This window comes from Ruditapes philippinarum, unplaced genomic scaffold, assembly GCF_026571515.1.
Source record: "Ruditapes philippinarum isolate M1 unplaced genomic scaffold, ASM2657151v2 ctg617_1_1_1_1, whole genome shotgun sequence".
Classification (NCBI taxonomy): Eukaryota; Metazoa; Mollusca; class Bivalvia; order Venerida; family Veneridae; genus Ruditapes; species Ruditapes philippinarum.
Genome location: NW_026859650.1, coordinates 15,510 through 31,778, shown reverse-complemented (window position 1 = coordinate 31,778; position 16,269 = coordinate 15,510). Strand labels below are relative to the sequence as shown.

Genomic DNA, 16,269 nt, shown 5'->3' with positions numbered 1-16,269 from the left:
TGCCACAGGATCGAACCAACAGGCCTTGAATTTACTACTTCGATTCGCTTAAATTCGATTGTGCTAGGAGGGCGGACAAAACAAGTTGAATAGTCAAAGAAAACAAAGTCAAAGTAAAAATACACATTCATTTCTCTCATTCCATGTACAAACATGACACAATCAGATGACTAACAAGAATAAAAGTACAATGAAGCTCAAATAGGATTTAATAAGCATAAGATACCGAAAAACTATAACAGTAATTAATGTGATATATTGTCAAGTTTGTATACTTTCAAGTATAAAGTACGTGGAGGGCCAGAACTTTTCTGTATATTCATAGAACATGTGTCAAAATAAATTTTCCATATAATCAGGAAGCAGTTATATCAATGTGCTAAACATACAGTGTATTATATTACTATTAAGAAATTACCAATAAATGGCATAAATAAATAGTACAGTACAATACTTTTCATCATAGGCACAAGAAGAATATTACTTTTGTATACAGTAGATAGAAATAACACTTTTTATATAGTGAAAATGGCATTCAATTATAAGATACGAAAAGTGAAGATGATTATTATAATCAAACGTCCTATAATTAAGACTTAACATTTTCTAGAATTTTATCATGGCATATTTCGTAAATGCATTATGTTAATGTAATAAGTTTAAAATTTAAATGCTTTGCAAACAAAATATGGTTGACTCGGATTTTCGCCCTGCAGATACATATTTGACCGCCAAAATAAATTTCCATTACCTTCAAAACACAAAAACTTAATTTCACAATCTACCGCTCTGTAGAGTGGATGAAGGAAAACGTTGGTACCATCATGTATAAAGACCCATAAATCCTAAAACATGTTGTTTCTTTAATATCTCAACAGCTTTTCTTTTTATGCATATTGTTACAATTTCTTTTAGAAATGGTTGATGAACTTATTGGTCATAAGTACCTGTGATGTTTTGATTCTTTTGCATTTGCTTTGAACAATTTCAGTGATTTAGAATTTTATAAGGAAGTCAAATTGTTACATTTATTTTCTTTACATTTTGCTACTTTTATGACAAATTATTTTACAATCAGCACTACTTTTCCATTTGTTTAAGCAATAATTCATCATTTAACATGATTTTAATTCATTATCAATATATCAAAATACTATGAAACACTTGTTTTCCTTTTTTGAGAAAATAAATTTTAGTCATTATGGGGCCATTTGAGCTTTTTAAGATCATTTTTTTTAAAAAATATTTTTCAAAAATTCTAATACTTATTCTTGACCCAATTTTAATAGGCTTATAGTAAGAAATTTTTTAAAGGACTATTCAGCCGTCGATCTATATAATTCTTTATGAACACAAGCCGGAAAACTATTTTAGAATAAAAAAGTTATTATATATTTCCATCTATTTATGTCCCGTTATCCACATAACTGATAACACTAAATAAACTAATGAGGTCGAAATTTCATTTCGGTATTCTTTAGGGAGTAGTGATAACCACGCCAACCTTGCCAGTTGACACCGTCGGCGTAAGACTTATGCTCACCTTTCAGATACAAACCATTAATGTTTACACTGTGACAACTTGTATACCACCAACCTCCTTTATAGGATTTAGCACAAGAACTCGAGACTCCGTAATCGGCTGTAGAAAAACTATGTCCTGAATGTTCAGTTCCAAGAGAATCAGTGACGTTCCCAGTGAAGAAATTAACATAGAGTTTATAGGACTCTTCTGCAGAACCCACCGAAAACAGCCCATACGATGCATGCCGATGATCGTTTTCGAAATCCTCCAATTCTATAAGCAGCTCTTGTGGCACACCATCTGTTAATCTGTGGATAAATTCATTTCCAAGCCAAAACTCACCAGACAAATTTCCAAAACCGAATGCATAATCAACCCATTTTCTGTTAAAATTTTCCGACCCATCTTTTCTTCTTTGAAACACAGTCCACCCGCCACCCGAGGTTTCCATATCGCAGTATATCTTTACAGGCCGCCACATTGTTTTTGGAAACACTGTATATACACCACTAGTCTTATACCCCTGTTTCAGCAAGTCAGCACAGTCTGCGACCCTTTCTACTTTTTCAGCCTCATGCACACATTTGTTTTGAATGTTATAACTGAGTTGATCTTTTACATCTTCGAGTACTTTCACAATGTCATTCATCTTTTCTGTAACAGTCATCTTTTCCACAATATTATTAATCGTTGAAGTTACAGTTTCTGACATTCTATCAACGGAATTAACTACGTCAGCATTCCCTTCTTTAATTTCATCGATTTCACTTTGAATCTCCCTACGAATTCTTTTCTCTTGCTGACTTCCTTCACTTAATACATTAAATCTGTTGAAAGATTCGTTAATCATACGATCAACTTTTATCTTCAAAGATTCAATTTCTGAACCAATTTCCGGGTTTATTGTAGAATTAACGTTTATAGTTTGACCAAATTTCTTGTTCGCTAATGTATTTAATTCGTTGTAAAATTCTTCCCGGATCAAAGAAATGTCGTCTGCAAACCTGCCTTCTAGTCTTCCAATCCTTTCACGGAGTATCTTGTATTGTCTTGAATTTTCCGCTGCAACTTTCGTAACCATTGAAATGCAAAATATCACAATCAAAATCCAATAGCACGACCGACTGACAAAGATACAAGGTTTTACCCTTTGATAATACATATTTATTCCTTCTTTCTTCGGTCATATAATGTTTAATACAGAGAACATACTTGTTATTAAATACCCTCATAAATTGATGTTATTGTGTGATTCATCAAGTGCTTATAAGTAAATCCTGTTCCTTGTCGTACAAACAAAAACAACACAAGTGCCAATTATATTCGCACAATTTAGTTTTTCGATGATGGTTTGTTAAGTGTTTCAAACCAAACATATACTTAATTACATTGGACGACAATATGTGTGGGAATATTTTGTGTTGATGAATGAAAAAGCACTTAGATAACCAAAGTGTTTTTACGTTAATTTTGAAATATCATAGGTGGCAAAAAAGTGCATGTAAAACAATTAAATTTATATCGGCGAATACGATATGATTTAATATGCATATATTTGATTTACATCGTAAACATTCTTTTTTTTAAATAAACAAGTGCAAAATTAAATTTGATTAATCAACCTGTATCTGATGAAATTCAATTAATTAAGAAAAAAGCTTATAATACATTTGACGCACGACGCGAGAAAACCGGTCTTAATGACACTACAATAAATGTGCACTACAGCGATTTAAATGACGTCACTCTTATTGCGTATACACATGTAAACACGGAAATGTTTTTTATCGTGTGTTATTGTTTTTAAGTGTAGATCTATTATCGTTAGGATTCACAGAAAAGTTTATATGATGGAGGAGGAGTTAGAAGTAAGTGTCTATAATGTATAATTTATGAAAAACAGCAACAAAAACATATCATGTTTATTAATCAGAGCATCGAATTGATAAATATTTACTGTTGGTATTAAATTTAACACTGACGTTTACAGTACTGTACTCACTACTGTACTGTACTGTACTGTATTATTATTAGTCTGTTTATCCACAGTACACCAAGAATAGACAGAAGAATAAATTAATCGGCAACGTACATCGGTGCCTTTAAATAGAATATATTTACGTTGTTTTGATCTTAATTAGATCTAAGTCTATTGTAGGGGTTAATCAATTGCTTTCATATTTTATAAACTAATCTAAATTTAGGTTGCTAATCAGCCGCAAGTTACATTAATACTCTTTTTCATTATTCATTTAGAATATGTTTCTATAATTCATTTATAATATGCAAGCAATAAAATAATATAGATCTATGTCCATCATCATGGAATGAAAAAAAAGTTTTTTAGATTTAATATTGTGTTTTATTGATTAATTAGCACCCTTAAGAATTGCTGAGAGAATATCTCAGTGGATAATGTTGTGGCCTCACATACAAACAAATCGAGTTCGTATCCTGGCTGATGCCAAATTTTTATATCCGTTTTTTATTCATTATTTTTTTGTCATTCATAGGATCTGAAATCCCTCTACTCGGATTATTTTGAAAGAACACCTATCAACTCACAAAACAGATTTTTCGAGAGATACTGACCTTGATTTTTCAGACGTGGAAAAATGAGACACTAGTGCAACGACGGCACTGCGGGACCACGTTCTTCTCGCACAAAAAGGTAATAATAGGAAAAATTGTAATAATAGGAAAAGAACAATAATGTAGCAATACACTTATAAATAATTTAAACAAATATCTGCCATGCTTGAATTTTTACCAAGCGTATTTTTTTATAAGATTCAATACACTAAAGAATTTAAAAGAATGCATGTGATTTTTATTCGGACGATATCATGATTCCTATGACCGTGATTACAAAAATCGTGGTTTTAAAAACTTCAAATTTATGTTTTACTTAAGATATTCTTTTTGTAATTTTATTTGAACGTGATCTATATAATGAGTGCATAAGGCGTAGTGTTGCCACACGTGACTCAGAGGAAAAGTTTGTCCATCTTACGTTTATCCTGATATTTTTTTTATTTTGTAGCAAAATATTTACAATGATATAAGGGACAATATGTTTAATATATACTCTAAACTACCATCTTATAAAATCAGGTATACATCTGTACTAGGGATATACTACTAACATACTACAACCACTACTTGTCAACTCATATAGTATCAGTACAAATACCAGTACTGCTGCACCAGTATATTTAGTTTGAAAGCAAATAAATACCAGTGCTTTAACATTTTAGGGATTTTACTATCATTTTACCAAGTCTGTACACAGTTAAAATATCAGTCTTTTAACTTGGTCTTACTATTTTCTCTAAAGTTAAAAGACTTAATTTGTGTATAGATTGTGTAATTAATTACTTATTGGACTATATTTTAACAAGCATTCGTTATATTTTAGGGCTGGTTGCGTTGGTTAAGACAAAATACAAAATATATGTATCATGAACACTGTAGTATTGTTAAAAAGCACTTCAAATCGCATCAGGTAATTAAGGCTTTTCAACATTCTAACAAAAAAAATTATTTTAAGGACATGCGCGGTGTTCAGTTGATGCGGGGTTCGCACATCTAAAGATTAAATTCCGGTGGCATGATTTAGAAACACTTCATCAGCTGGCCCATGTTAAAGAGATGTCATCTACAACCAACAGCCTGTATGTTACCCCAAGTTGTCATGGCGACAATGGAAACCCGTTCTAGAGGGATTTTTCAAACCAATTATTGTTTTAAGGTAACATATGTTTATCTTATTTAAATGAAAATGTTGAAACTCAGAACTCCAGACTCAGAAAATATCCTAAACATGAAAAATTAAGGGTTAATTGTTTCTTTAATCGTTTACAAGAAGCTTTATTTTCTTCTTCGATTTAGTTTAACTTTATATTATGAAGACAATGTAGATACTGTATAAATGATCCTTAAAGAGTAATAAGCTCTATCTGTTAAAATACTTATTAATAAAATTAAACGTCCGTGGCCGAGTGGTTAAGGTCGTTGACTTCAAACCACTTGCCCCTCACCGCTGTGGGTTCGAATCCCAACAGGGACTTTGGATTCTTTCATGTGAGGAAGCTATCCAGCTAGCTTCCAGAACGTCGGTGGTTCTACTCAGGTGCCCGTTCGTGCCTGAAATAATGCACGGAAGGGCACCTGAGGTCTTCCTCCATCAGTAAAGCTGGAACGTCGCGATATGACCTATACTGTGTCGATGTGACGTATAACCCAAACAAACAAATAATAAAATTAAAAAAAAAAAAAACAGAAAAAAACATAAGGAAATGGTTCTGTAATCACATATAAATAGAAATTGTTGTTACATAGAATGTCTCCACATGTATATGTTCGTGATCAGCATAAAATGTTTCGGAACAAAACATTATTCGCAACATATATCCAGCTAATACACTTTAATGTGAAATTCTGTAACATTTTTTTTCTGGTTTAATTAGATTTATATGTATACTATACGGATAGTCTTATTTTACAAAAAAAAATATTTTACACACATTTACAGTTGATGAAAATCAGTCATGTGACCAAGTTTACTGTCATGCTCTAAAAACTGTCCAAGCTCTTCCGTTCTTTTAACTTACCGAGTTGTAAATGTGCTCAGAATAATGTTGTTTTTTTATTTATTAAAGCATATAAGGAAATAAGTTTGCGTTATTTTTCATTACGGATATTGATATTTATCATTTTTCTATTGATAGAAAATTCCTGCACTTCCGGTTCCAGTCGAACACACCGGGTGTGGTTATGGGCAAAATAACACCTGAAGGCGAGGAATATTAGATTCAAGTCTTGAAAGAACACGGATTCCGGTTCAGTTCATGTGTCCGTCCAAGCGTTATTACGCATAGGGAATGTCAGCAGTGTTGCGAAGTGTGCGTGTATTCGTCAGTCAAGACAGTTAATCATATTATCAGTGATTAAGGTGCACTGTTATAACAGCTAAGTGCAGATTTAAATATCCAGAACTGTTGTTGTTTGTTGTTAAAATATACGGCCATTGTTTCTGTTATAAAGAAAAAGAGAACTTTTTTATTTAACTATGTTTTTTTTCCATAAGTATTAAACGTTAAACGTAGACTTATATACTTTTGTTGATTTATTTCTTTTGGTATTTACCTAACATTTGTCTCATTTCAATCTATGTGACCCGGGCATACTAAAACCCACCAACACACCTGTGTCTTCCCGTTCAATATATATTTGTTTTTCAAGCAGTATATAGTCTGAAAAATTCCCGTAAAGATGATGAATAATTTTGTCCACATTAAAGGTATATAGTGTTGTAAAATGGTTGAAAAAACAATTATTTGCGCCATGTATGACTTGCTTATGGGCGTTGTTATAACGTTGCTAAGCAACGCTAAAATCGAAATAAGCGGGAAGTCTATAGGTTAAATAACTTAATTACTACATTATTTACAGCTTAAGCATACTAATGCAGTGAACTTAAGATTTAAATATTATTGCCGTTTTAATTTTCTAATTAACAACGTTAAACGTCAAAATTTAATTTTTCGACGTCATTTGTTAACAAAGTGATCAAATATATGACGTTCGTTAAATTGGTATATCTAAATAACTAACCCTTTGATTTGAAAACGGTTTTCACCGTCGTATTCAGAAAGAAATTCTCTACAATAATATGTGAAAAACAGAATTTCGAAAAAAATGTCATTAAGACCGGTTTTCTCGCGTCGTGCCTCATTTAAATGTTGTCTCAATTAATTTTATAATTCGAGATACCATACAATATTTTTTGAAAAATAAGTTATTTCTGATATTATAATGAATACGACTAATGTCCTTCTTATATCTTAGATTCCTCGTTTATTATACCAGTATACCTATATTTTTTCCCCTAAAATACACGCAAATCATGGAGCGCTTAAACGAATCATTCCTTATTGTGTTAGTTACAAATACGGTAACATTTATGTAAGTGCTGGACTATTTTCTCGTTGATTCCCATGTTAGCTGTTCATTACGTAGCGTTTGGAAAAGGAAACCGATATACCTTAGGGCGAGGTCTCTTTTGTAAAAATTACCTATTCATCCGTTATTGATGAATCTTTTTTCTTCTTTTTGATAAAAATGTTTAGATGTATGATAAAAGAATTATTATGTTATGGTAGCTTCTTTTTTTGATTTTGCTTCTCGCACAGTGAGAAAAAACTCATATTTCAAAATATATGGATTTGAGCACGATGCTCTCACACTATAAATACCTAATTGATGATTAAACAAACTACAAGGTACCTTCAAAAACAAAATAAACTAAGGGAAATAAAAGATAAAAACATTATAGAATTGCATAATTGTAGTGGATGAAAAAGCACTTTGATACCATCGTTCTAAAGGTCAATAAATCCTCAAATATCTGCACTATTTTTTATGTGTTTCAGCATCTGTCATGGTCTAAATTGTTTATCAAAATATTATTAAACAGTTGTTTTCCATTTATAGAGAGGAATAATTGTAGTCATTACTGAAGATAATTGTGCTTTCAAATCTGCATGCCTCCAGATGAGCAAAAATATTTTAAAAATTTCAGAATTCACAAAAATATACTAAAAATTTAAGAAAAATAAAGATATACATGATTAAAGTAATATTTAAATGTTATGTGCGATTAACGACTTATTTTTCAATATTTGCAAACATATTTCTACTGCGTGACCTACGAAGTAAGTGCCACTTTCCCATGTCTTGACATTTATTTGGTAATTTACGTAGATAGTTAGTGCCGTTTGCCATTTGTAAAAAACACTTTCTTTGTTTACTTCACATTACTTCATTTTTCAGATACTTTTTCAAAATGTTCATGAAAATAAGCATGAATCCGGAGTCATGCTGCCTTAATGTCCTTTTTTCAAAAACAGAAGTCAAATAATGGAATGATTAATATCAGTTTCTTTTTTAAAGTTGTCAAACAATCCAATACTTTATAGTAAATAGTAAGATCTTTTTCCAAAGGACTTTTAATAGACTGATATAATTCTTTTTGAATACATGCTGGAGAACTACAATAAATAAAATCAAAACAAATAACATTATATTTCCTTCCATCTATGTCCCCTTGTTCATATAACTGATAACACTGATAAACTAATGAGGTCGAACTTTCATTTCGGTTTTCTTTAGGGAGTAGTGATAACCACGCCAACCTTTCCAGTTGACACCGTCGGCGTAAGACTTATGCTCACCTTTCAGATACAAACCATTAATGTTAACACTGTGACAATTTTCATACCACCATCCTCCTTTATAGGATTTAGCACAAGAAATCGAGACTCCGTGATCGGCTGTAGAAAAACTATGTCCTGAATGTCTAGATACTAGAGAATCAGTGACGTTCCCAGTGAAGAAATTAACATAGAGTTTATAGGACTCTTCTGCAGAACCAACCGAAAACAGCCCATACGATGCATGCCGATGATCGTTTTCGAAATCCTCCAATTCTATAAGCAACTCATGTGGCACACCATCTGTTAATCTGTGGATAAATTCATTTCCAAGCCAAAACTCACCAGACAAATTTCCAAAACCGAATGCATATTCAACCCATTTTCTGTTAAAATTTTCCGACCCATCTTTTCTTCTTTGAAACACAGTCCACCCGCCACCCGAGGTTTCCATATCGCAGTATACGTTTACAGGCCGCCACATTGTTTTTGGAAACACTGTATATACACCACTAGTCTTATACCCCTGTTTCAGCAAGTCAGCACAGTCTGCGACCCTTTCTACTTTTTCGGCCTCATGCACACATTTGTTTTGAATGTTAGAACTGAGTTGATCTTTTACATCTTCGAGTACTTTTACAATGTCATTCATCTTTTGTGTAACAGTGATCTTTTCCACAATGTTATTAATCGTTGAAGTGACAGTTTGTGACATTCTATCAACGGAATTAACTACGTCAGCATTCCCTTCTTTAATTTCATCGATTTCACTTTGAATCTCCCTACGAATTCTTTTCTCTTGCCTGCTTCCTTCCCTTAATACATTAAATCTGTTGAAAGATTCGTTAATCATACGATCGACTTTTATCTTCAAAGATTCAATTTCTGAACCTATTTCCAGGTTAATTGTAGAATTAACGTTCATGGTTTGACCAAATTTCTTGTTCGCTAATGTATTTAATTCGTTGTAAAATTCCTCCCGGATCAAAGAAATGTCGTCTGCAAACCTGCCTTCTAGTCTTCCAATCCTTTCACGGAGTATCTTGTATTGTCTTGAATTTTCCGCTGCAACTTTCGTAACCATTGAAATGCAAAATATCACAATCAAAATCAAATAACACGACCAACTGACAAAGATACAAGGTTTTACCCTTTGATAATACATATTTATTCATTCTTTCTTCGGTCATATAATGTTTAATACAGAGAACATACTTGTTATTAAATACTCTCATAAATTGATGTTATTGTGTGATTCATCAAGTGCTTATAAGTAAATCCTGTTCCTTGTCGTACAAACAAAAACAACACAAGTGCCAATTATATTCGCACACTTTAGTTTTTCGATGATGGTTTGTTAAGTGTTTCAAACGAAACCTATACTTAATAACATTGGACGACAATATATGTGTGGTGGGAATATTTTGTGTTGATGAATGAAAAAGCACTTATATAACAAAAGTGTTTTTACGTTAATTTTGAAATATTATAGGTGGCAAAAAAGTGCATGTAAAACAATTAAATTTATATCGGCGAATACGATATGATTTAATATGCATATATTTATTTGATTTACATCGTAAACAATCTTTTTTTTAAATAAACAAGTGTATAATAAAATTTGATTCACCTACCTGTATCTGATGAAATTCAATTAATTAAGAAAAAAGCTTATAATACATTTAAATGTTGTCTCAATTAATTTTTTAATTTGAGATACCATATAATATTTTAGAAAATAAGTGATTTCTGATATCAAGAATACGACCAATCTCCTTCTTATATATTAGATTCCTCTTTTATTATATACCTATAAATTTTGTCCGTAAAATACACGCAAATCATGGAGCGCTAATACGAGTCAACTCAATCGTAACAACTCGGCAATATCCGTCAATTCTTGAAGTCGCCCGAGGTGTTCCGATTGCGATTCAACCCTGTATACAGTAATTTGCCCTTGGTTGCCTACATTACGGAAGTGGTTACACGATACATTAGCCCAATGTTGAATACTAAGTATTTATGAAATTTTAAATGCAAGACATAGTGAAAAAGGTCATAATGTACTACAGGAGGTGTAAAATGAATGACAAATTTGAATTGTAAAACAATTTGAATTTAGCTTATGCACAATGACCATTTTTGACAGGGGGGGGGGGGCTTGTTAACGGCCGTCATGGCATTACATCCACATAAACATTTAATCAAAGTAGAAGTGAAAAAATGCCGATCAACCCCTCATCTACATCAAACATATTGTTCTCTTTCGGATAGTTCTGCAATATTTTTAAACTGATTTTGTTTGCAGGAATTTCATTCAGAGTCTGTATAGAACATGAATGCGTTTCCTATCATAAAACTCTGTCAAAATAGCTTTGGTTTTAAGTAAAGTCTAAAGTGATTTCTAAAAATTCAACACGTAAATAAGAATAATCGTAATGTGCCAGGTAATTGATGTAAAATAATCAACAAAGACATACACCCAATTTTTAAACGGCAATTTGTCTGAGTCACATCTGACAAGTATTTGATAATAAATCTTGTGCACCTTTGTTCTAAAAAAAGATTAGAACAGAGATACTATAGAAGGTTGTAATGGTAAACATTACACGCAAAAACCATCATAATGCACCCGCCGCCTTGTGGGAGACATCAAGTTATAATATACGCATTATGTAATTGTTAACAAATCCGACAAGTACGGATTATTTACTTTCCTTTGATGTCCAACAATTAAATATCAGATTTCAAATAATGTACCTGCTTTAATTTTGAACCTGTTTGAAATTGTAAAAACTGGTGTCGATTAAAATTATGGGTTGAAGTGACAAACATTTTAAAAACGTTCGCTGCAGTTTTTCGGCGTGGACAGTAACTTGCGCTTTCCAGTACCGTACATGAACAGGCTGAATCAAACCGAGTCAACATTTTTAACTTCGTCGTTTTGGACGTATTTAAGGGATTCCGTTTTCGCTATTTTATTTTCATATAGAGATATATGTAGAATTTATACTCTTTCATAGAATATATCTAAATTTTGCATGATAGCAGAATCATTTAAAAAAAATGGGTACGACATACTAGTTTTGCAGTACTAGAAAATTGCGCTTTAATTTGTATTTTCTGCTTATTTTATGGAAATATACCTCAAAACAATAATTAAGACCGTGAAGACGCCGTTTTTAAACGTTTGTAGCAATTATCTGCGCTTGTTGTGGCACATATAAGCTCACATTCTCTGTTCCCGTGTCATCTATTGCACTTTTACAAAAGATTCTTCGCAATAAACAGTAAACCAGTGAATAATGAAGCTGATTATGAAAATTTCCTGAAATTTATTCCTTATTCTATGTACTATGTGTATGTCAGAATGAAGAATAAAATGTCTAAGAAATAAATAATGAACAAATAAAATGTCTAACATAAATACATTATAGTTTTATTTAAATTTTATTTATAAAATGACTACAAATTATGCACATGTACTATTTTATAATTTTGTCTAGTAAAGTCATGGACTTGAAAACTGCTATTGTACCAGAACGTTTTATCCTCGCATGAACAAAATATTTTTTTCCCGTTTTCCGTTTAACGACGGTACCCTTTTAGCTCAAATCTTTTGCTAACTAGATGCTAAAGTTTTAGAAGTTTATTAGAATTAAATATAATTTGGATATCGCTAATTAAATGAATTGTTTTATTTGTTTCATCAAACCATATTTATTTTCTTACGGTTTTACCTTATTCCTCGGCAGATGAACACTCAAACTTGTGTCAAAAGTAGACCTAGACATCACGATATTTTATTAACATCGTAAGGTCAATGTTACCCTTAAGAAAATTACTCAAACGGAAGAGAAATATAACAAGCTTAAGTGTAATGTCATACTTTTAAGCAGAAAGAAATTTTCATTTGGTCAATGAATTAAAATGCTGTTATTTACGTTAGTAAGTCTGAACAACATAATTTGCTGAAATTAATCCTATAAGTTACAAAGGTTTCTATGCCTTATTTATACAAATAAGTGTACCTAGTTGGCGTGGACGGTAACCTGCATTTTGAATTACCGTCCATGAACAGGCTCAATCAAACCGAGACTGCAACATTTTCAATTTTATCGTTTTTTGCGTCCTTTAGGGATTTCTTAGTTTCTCTATTATATTGTTTAAAACTTGTTTTATAGACAACATATACCTTGATTCAAAGATAACCAAAGCATATGAGCTCACATATATTATATGTTATACCTAAGAAAGAGCATTTTGTAAAGAAAATAAAAGTATTACAACTTTGGATTTTACAAATAATGAATTTTTACAGCTTATGGTCTCTATAGCCAATGATTTCAGATCGATGAGTTTTTATCGATGATAACTGAACCCAACTTGTTTACGTCACTATCTTGTTGTTCTTTCATGATATGAAATCTGAATGACTGTTCTAACCGGGTGCATTTCCTCTTCCAGAAAATTGTTAAAGTAATCTTGCGACGTAATGATGTGACGTCATAATCCCTAAAGAACGTTCAAAATAGCAGAATAGAAAATGTTGCTGACTCGGTTTGATTGAGCCTTTATAGACGATATTGGTAATTTCAAACTACCGTACACGCCCTCTAGCACCATCTTAAAGGGTATAAATGAGCTGCGCCATGACAATACCAACATAGTGCGTTTGCGACCAGCATGGATCAAGACCAGCTTGCGCATCCGCGCAGTCTGATCAGGATCCATGCTGTTCGCTATCAATTACTCTACTTGTAATAAGGTTTGTAAGCGAACAACATGGATCCTGATCAGACTGCGCGGATACGCAGGCTGGTCCGGATTCATGCTGGTCGCAAACGCAATATGTTGGTTTTGTCGTGACGCGGCTCAAATATATATCTTATGAAATACATGTATTCTTATAAAAACTTTCAATAGTAAAATTATATTGGTTCCATTATTATATGGTTGATTCCCGAAAAAGTTGTAACATATATTATAATGTCAAATGTTCCGGAACAAATATTATTTTGATATTTAAGTAGGGTTTTATCCGTTAAGCAATGACTTTGTGCATGCGCCGGTCGCTTTAAGGCAATTTATTGCCATTTTGGTTTCATACAAGCTTTTTGGATATATAGCTTTATACACTTTAAACACAATTCAACATTTAAACATAAAAATGGTAAAAGGTTGAATTAAGGTTGAATTAAGAACAGCAGCAGATAACTTTATACGGCACAAATGGTAAACATTTTAATTTAGAACATCCGCAGATCTGTTTTTGCGTCTGTCATCCTTGAACTTCCTTGTGACACGATCGTGCTATTCCATGAAAAGGGGCATACAGTCCCTTAGTAAAATAATGTTGTGCCCCAAAATAGAAAACAATGGGCAAAACTAAAGGAAATTGAATTTTGAAAAAAAAAACTTTTTGTACAATACAATTCATATCCGATTAGCAGCTTTGAGATTGTCAGATTCAAAGTGGGTCATGAAAAGTGCAAATATGTTGTTGATTTATTTAGGTCTGAATTTCATTTCTGTTCTTTTCAAGGAATAGTGATGGCCACGCCAACCATGCCAATTGATTCCGTCAGCATAAGACTTGTGCTCGCCCCGGAGATAAAGTCCGTTTATATTCACGGCATGGCATTTGCCGTACCACCATCCACCCATATGATTGTGAGAACATCCAGATGATGGACCTCTATCTGAAGTTGAAAATTTCTTTCCATTGTGGGCTTTTCCAAAAGAATCCGTAACGTTTCCCTCGAAATCACTTACGAATAGCTCGTAACCTTCGTCGACGCTTCCAATAGAAAACAGTCCATAGCTAGCAACTCGATACTGGTTATCAAAATCCTCCAATTCTATCCTAAGTTCTTGTGGTATTCCGTGGGTTACGCGATATACAAACTCATTGCCCAACCAAAACTCACCTGAAGTATTCCCGAATCCGAATGAGTAGTCGAGCCACTTTCTAAAGAAATTTTCGGAACCGTCTTCCCGCCTTTGAAAAACCGTCCAACCTCCACCTGCGGTCTCCATGTCACAAAAAACCTTCAATGGTCGCCATATCGTTTCAGGGAACACTGTATAAATGCCACTAGTCACGTGACCATTCAAAAGAAGCTCCATACAACCAGACGCAAATTCTGTTTTAAAACGAGAATTTTCACGACGCAAAAATGTTTCTTTTAAATCTTTCAGAATAGTTATAACTTCTGACAATTCTTTCTTGAAATCTAATATTGTCATAATATTATTCATATTTGCTGTTGAATTTTGAATCATAGTTTTGATGGATTTGAAATATCTGCATCCTTCTCTTTAATGGCTTGAACTTCCTCCTGAATTTCCCTTCTGATTCGCTTTTCTGATAAAAGCCCATATTGAAGTGCTTTGAACTTAGTTGCCAACTCTGACTCAAGTTTGTCCAATTCCAATTCAAACTCGCTTCCTTCAATATTTCGTTCGTTTATATTCATTTCATCACTTTCACCAACAACATCTATTGCAGATAAATCCTTAAGCTCATTGTAAAATTCTTCACGTATAAAAGCCATGTCCTCCGACAATCTTGTCTCAATTCTCTGGACCCTTTGTCTAAGCAATTCCAGTGTTCGTGACTCCCTGCTCCTTGCATATCCTATATACAATAAAATCACTGAAACTTCCAATGCAAAATGCATCATTGGTAACTGTTTTTCTATGTCTGAAATCAACTATTTCAACAAGAAAGAAAGATTGTTGTTCTGGTATCTGGTAGGCTTCGTTCTAAGTGATATTTATCTTGAGATAAACTAAACTTATATAAACACATAAAGCAGAAACGCGAATGCGCCAATGTCTGGAATTGGGAAAAACAACTTCCTATGTATATACCTCATGAATAAACATGCAAAAAAAAGATTTTGAAAACATTGCCAGAATATTGTAGGTCATTTAGAATCATCTCTTCTTTCATTCACTGTCTGAGTTTTACCAATGTTTAGCTATATTACGAAACACAGTTTTAAATAACTTGCTTGATGATAGCTTTTACTTAGAAAGAGTTATTCGAAACTGATTTTTTGTCGATACCATTTTTAGGAGACAAAACTATGAATGCTTGAAGCACAAATTTTCAACCAAAATGCGCTTAAACAAGATTTGTTTGTGTATTGAAACTTTATTTTTTTATTAAACATTGAAGTAGTCTTGTTTGATGACATTCAAAACTTACGGATTTGAATAAATAAGTAAAACAACCGATCAAAATAGTCACTTGTAAAATCTAAAAAAATGCACATGGCCAAATTTTATCTTCAATAACTTTGTCCAATCAGAAACAAGGAAGCTGAAATTATTATCATAGAAACCACTTAATTATCTCGTGCGCATGACTTAATAACTCGTGGCCACGACATAGTATATCGTGCCCACGACTTACTAACCTCGTGCGCACGACTAAGTAACTTGTGGTCACGACAAAGTATTTCATGCGCAAGACTATATTATCACGTGCCCACGACTTACTAACTCATGGCCACGAAAAAG

At 32.7% G+C, this 16,269-nt stretch overlaps 3 protein-coding genes and 1 long non-coding RNA gene across 4 annotated transcripts; 1 reads left to right on the top strand and 3 right to left on the bottom strand.

Moving 5' to 3' along the window:
* Positions 1-1,309: 1,309 nt before the first annotated feature.
* On the bottom strand, positions 1,310-3,154 carry LOC132757346 (techylectin-5A-like). The gene has a single exon (XM_060748602.1). The coding sequence runs from the start codon at positions 2,685-2,687 to the stop codon at positions 1,446-1,448; it is 1,242 nt and encodes a 413-aa protein (XP_060604585.1). The 5' UTR covers positions 2,688-3,154; the 3' UTR covers positions 1,310-1,445.
* A 754-nt stretch (positions 3,155-3,908) lies between these two features.
* On the top strand, positions 3,909-6,729 carry LOC132757371 (uncharacterized). The gene is made up of 3 exons (XR_009629443.1): positions 3,909-4,196; positions 5,076-5,276; positions 6,256-6,729. It is a non-coding gene; the product is annotated as an uncharacterized LOC132757371 (long non-coding RNA).
* Positions 6,730-7,265: 536 nt separating this feature from the next.
* LOC132757344 (techylectin-5A-like) lies at positions 7,266-10,062 on the bottom strand. The gene has a single exon (XM_060748601.1). The coding sequence runs from the start codon at positions 9,902-9,904 to the stop codon at positions 8,663-8,665; it is 1,242 nt and encodes a 413-aa protein (XP_060604584.1). The 5' UTR covers positions 9,905-10,062; the 3' UTR covers positions 7,266-8,662.
* A 2,534-nt stretch (positions 10,063-12,596) lies between these two features.
* On the bottom strand, positions 12,597-15,550 carry LOC132757343 (ficolin-2-like). Its single transcript, XM_060748600.1, has one exon. It carries the CDS (start codon positions 15,022-15,024, stop codon positions 14,248-14,250), a length of 777 nt encoding a protein of 258 aa, XP_060604583.1. The 5' UTR covers positions 15,025-15,550; the 3' UTR covers positions 12,597-14,247.
* Between the last annotated feature and the right edge of the window lie 719 nt (positions 15,551-16,269).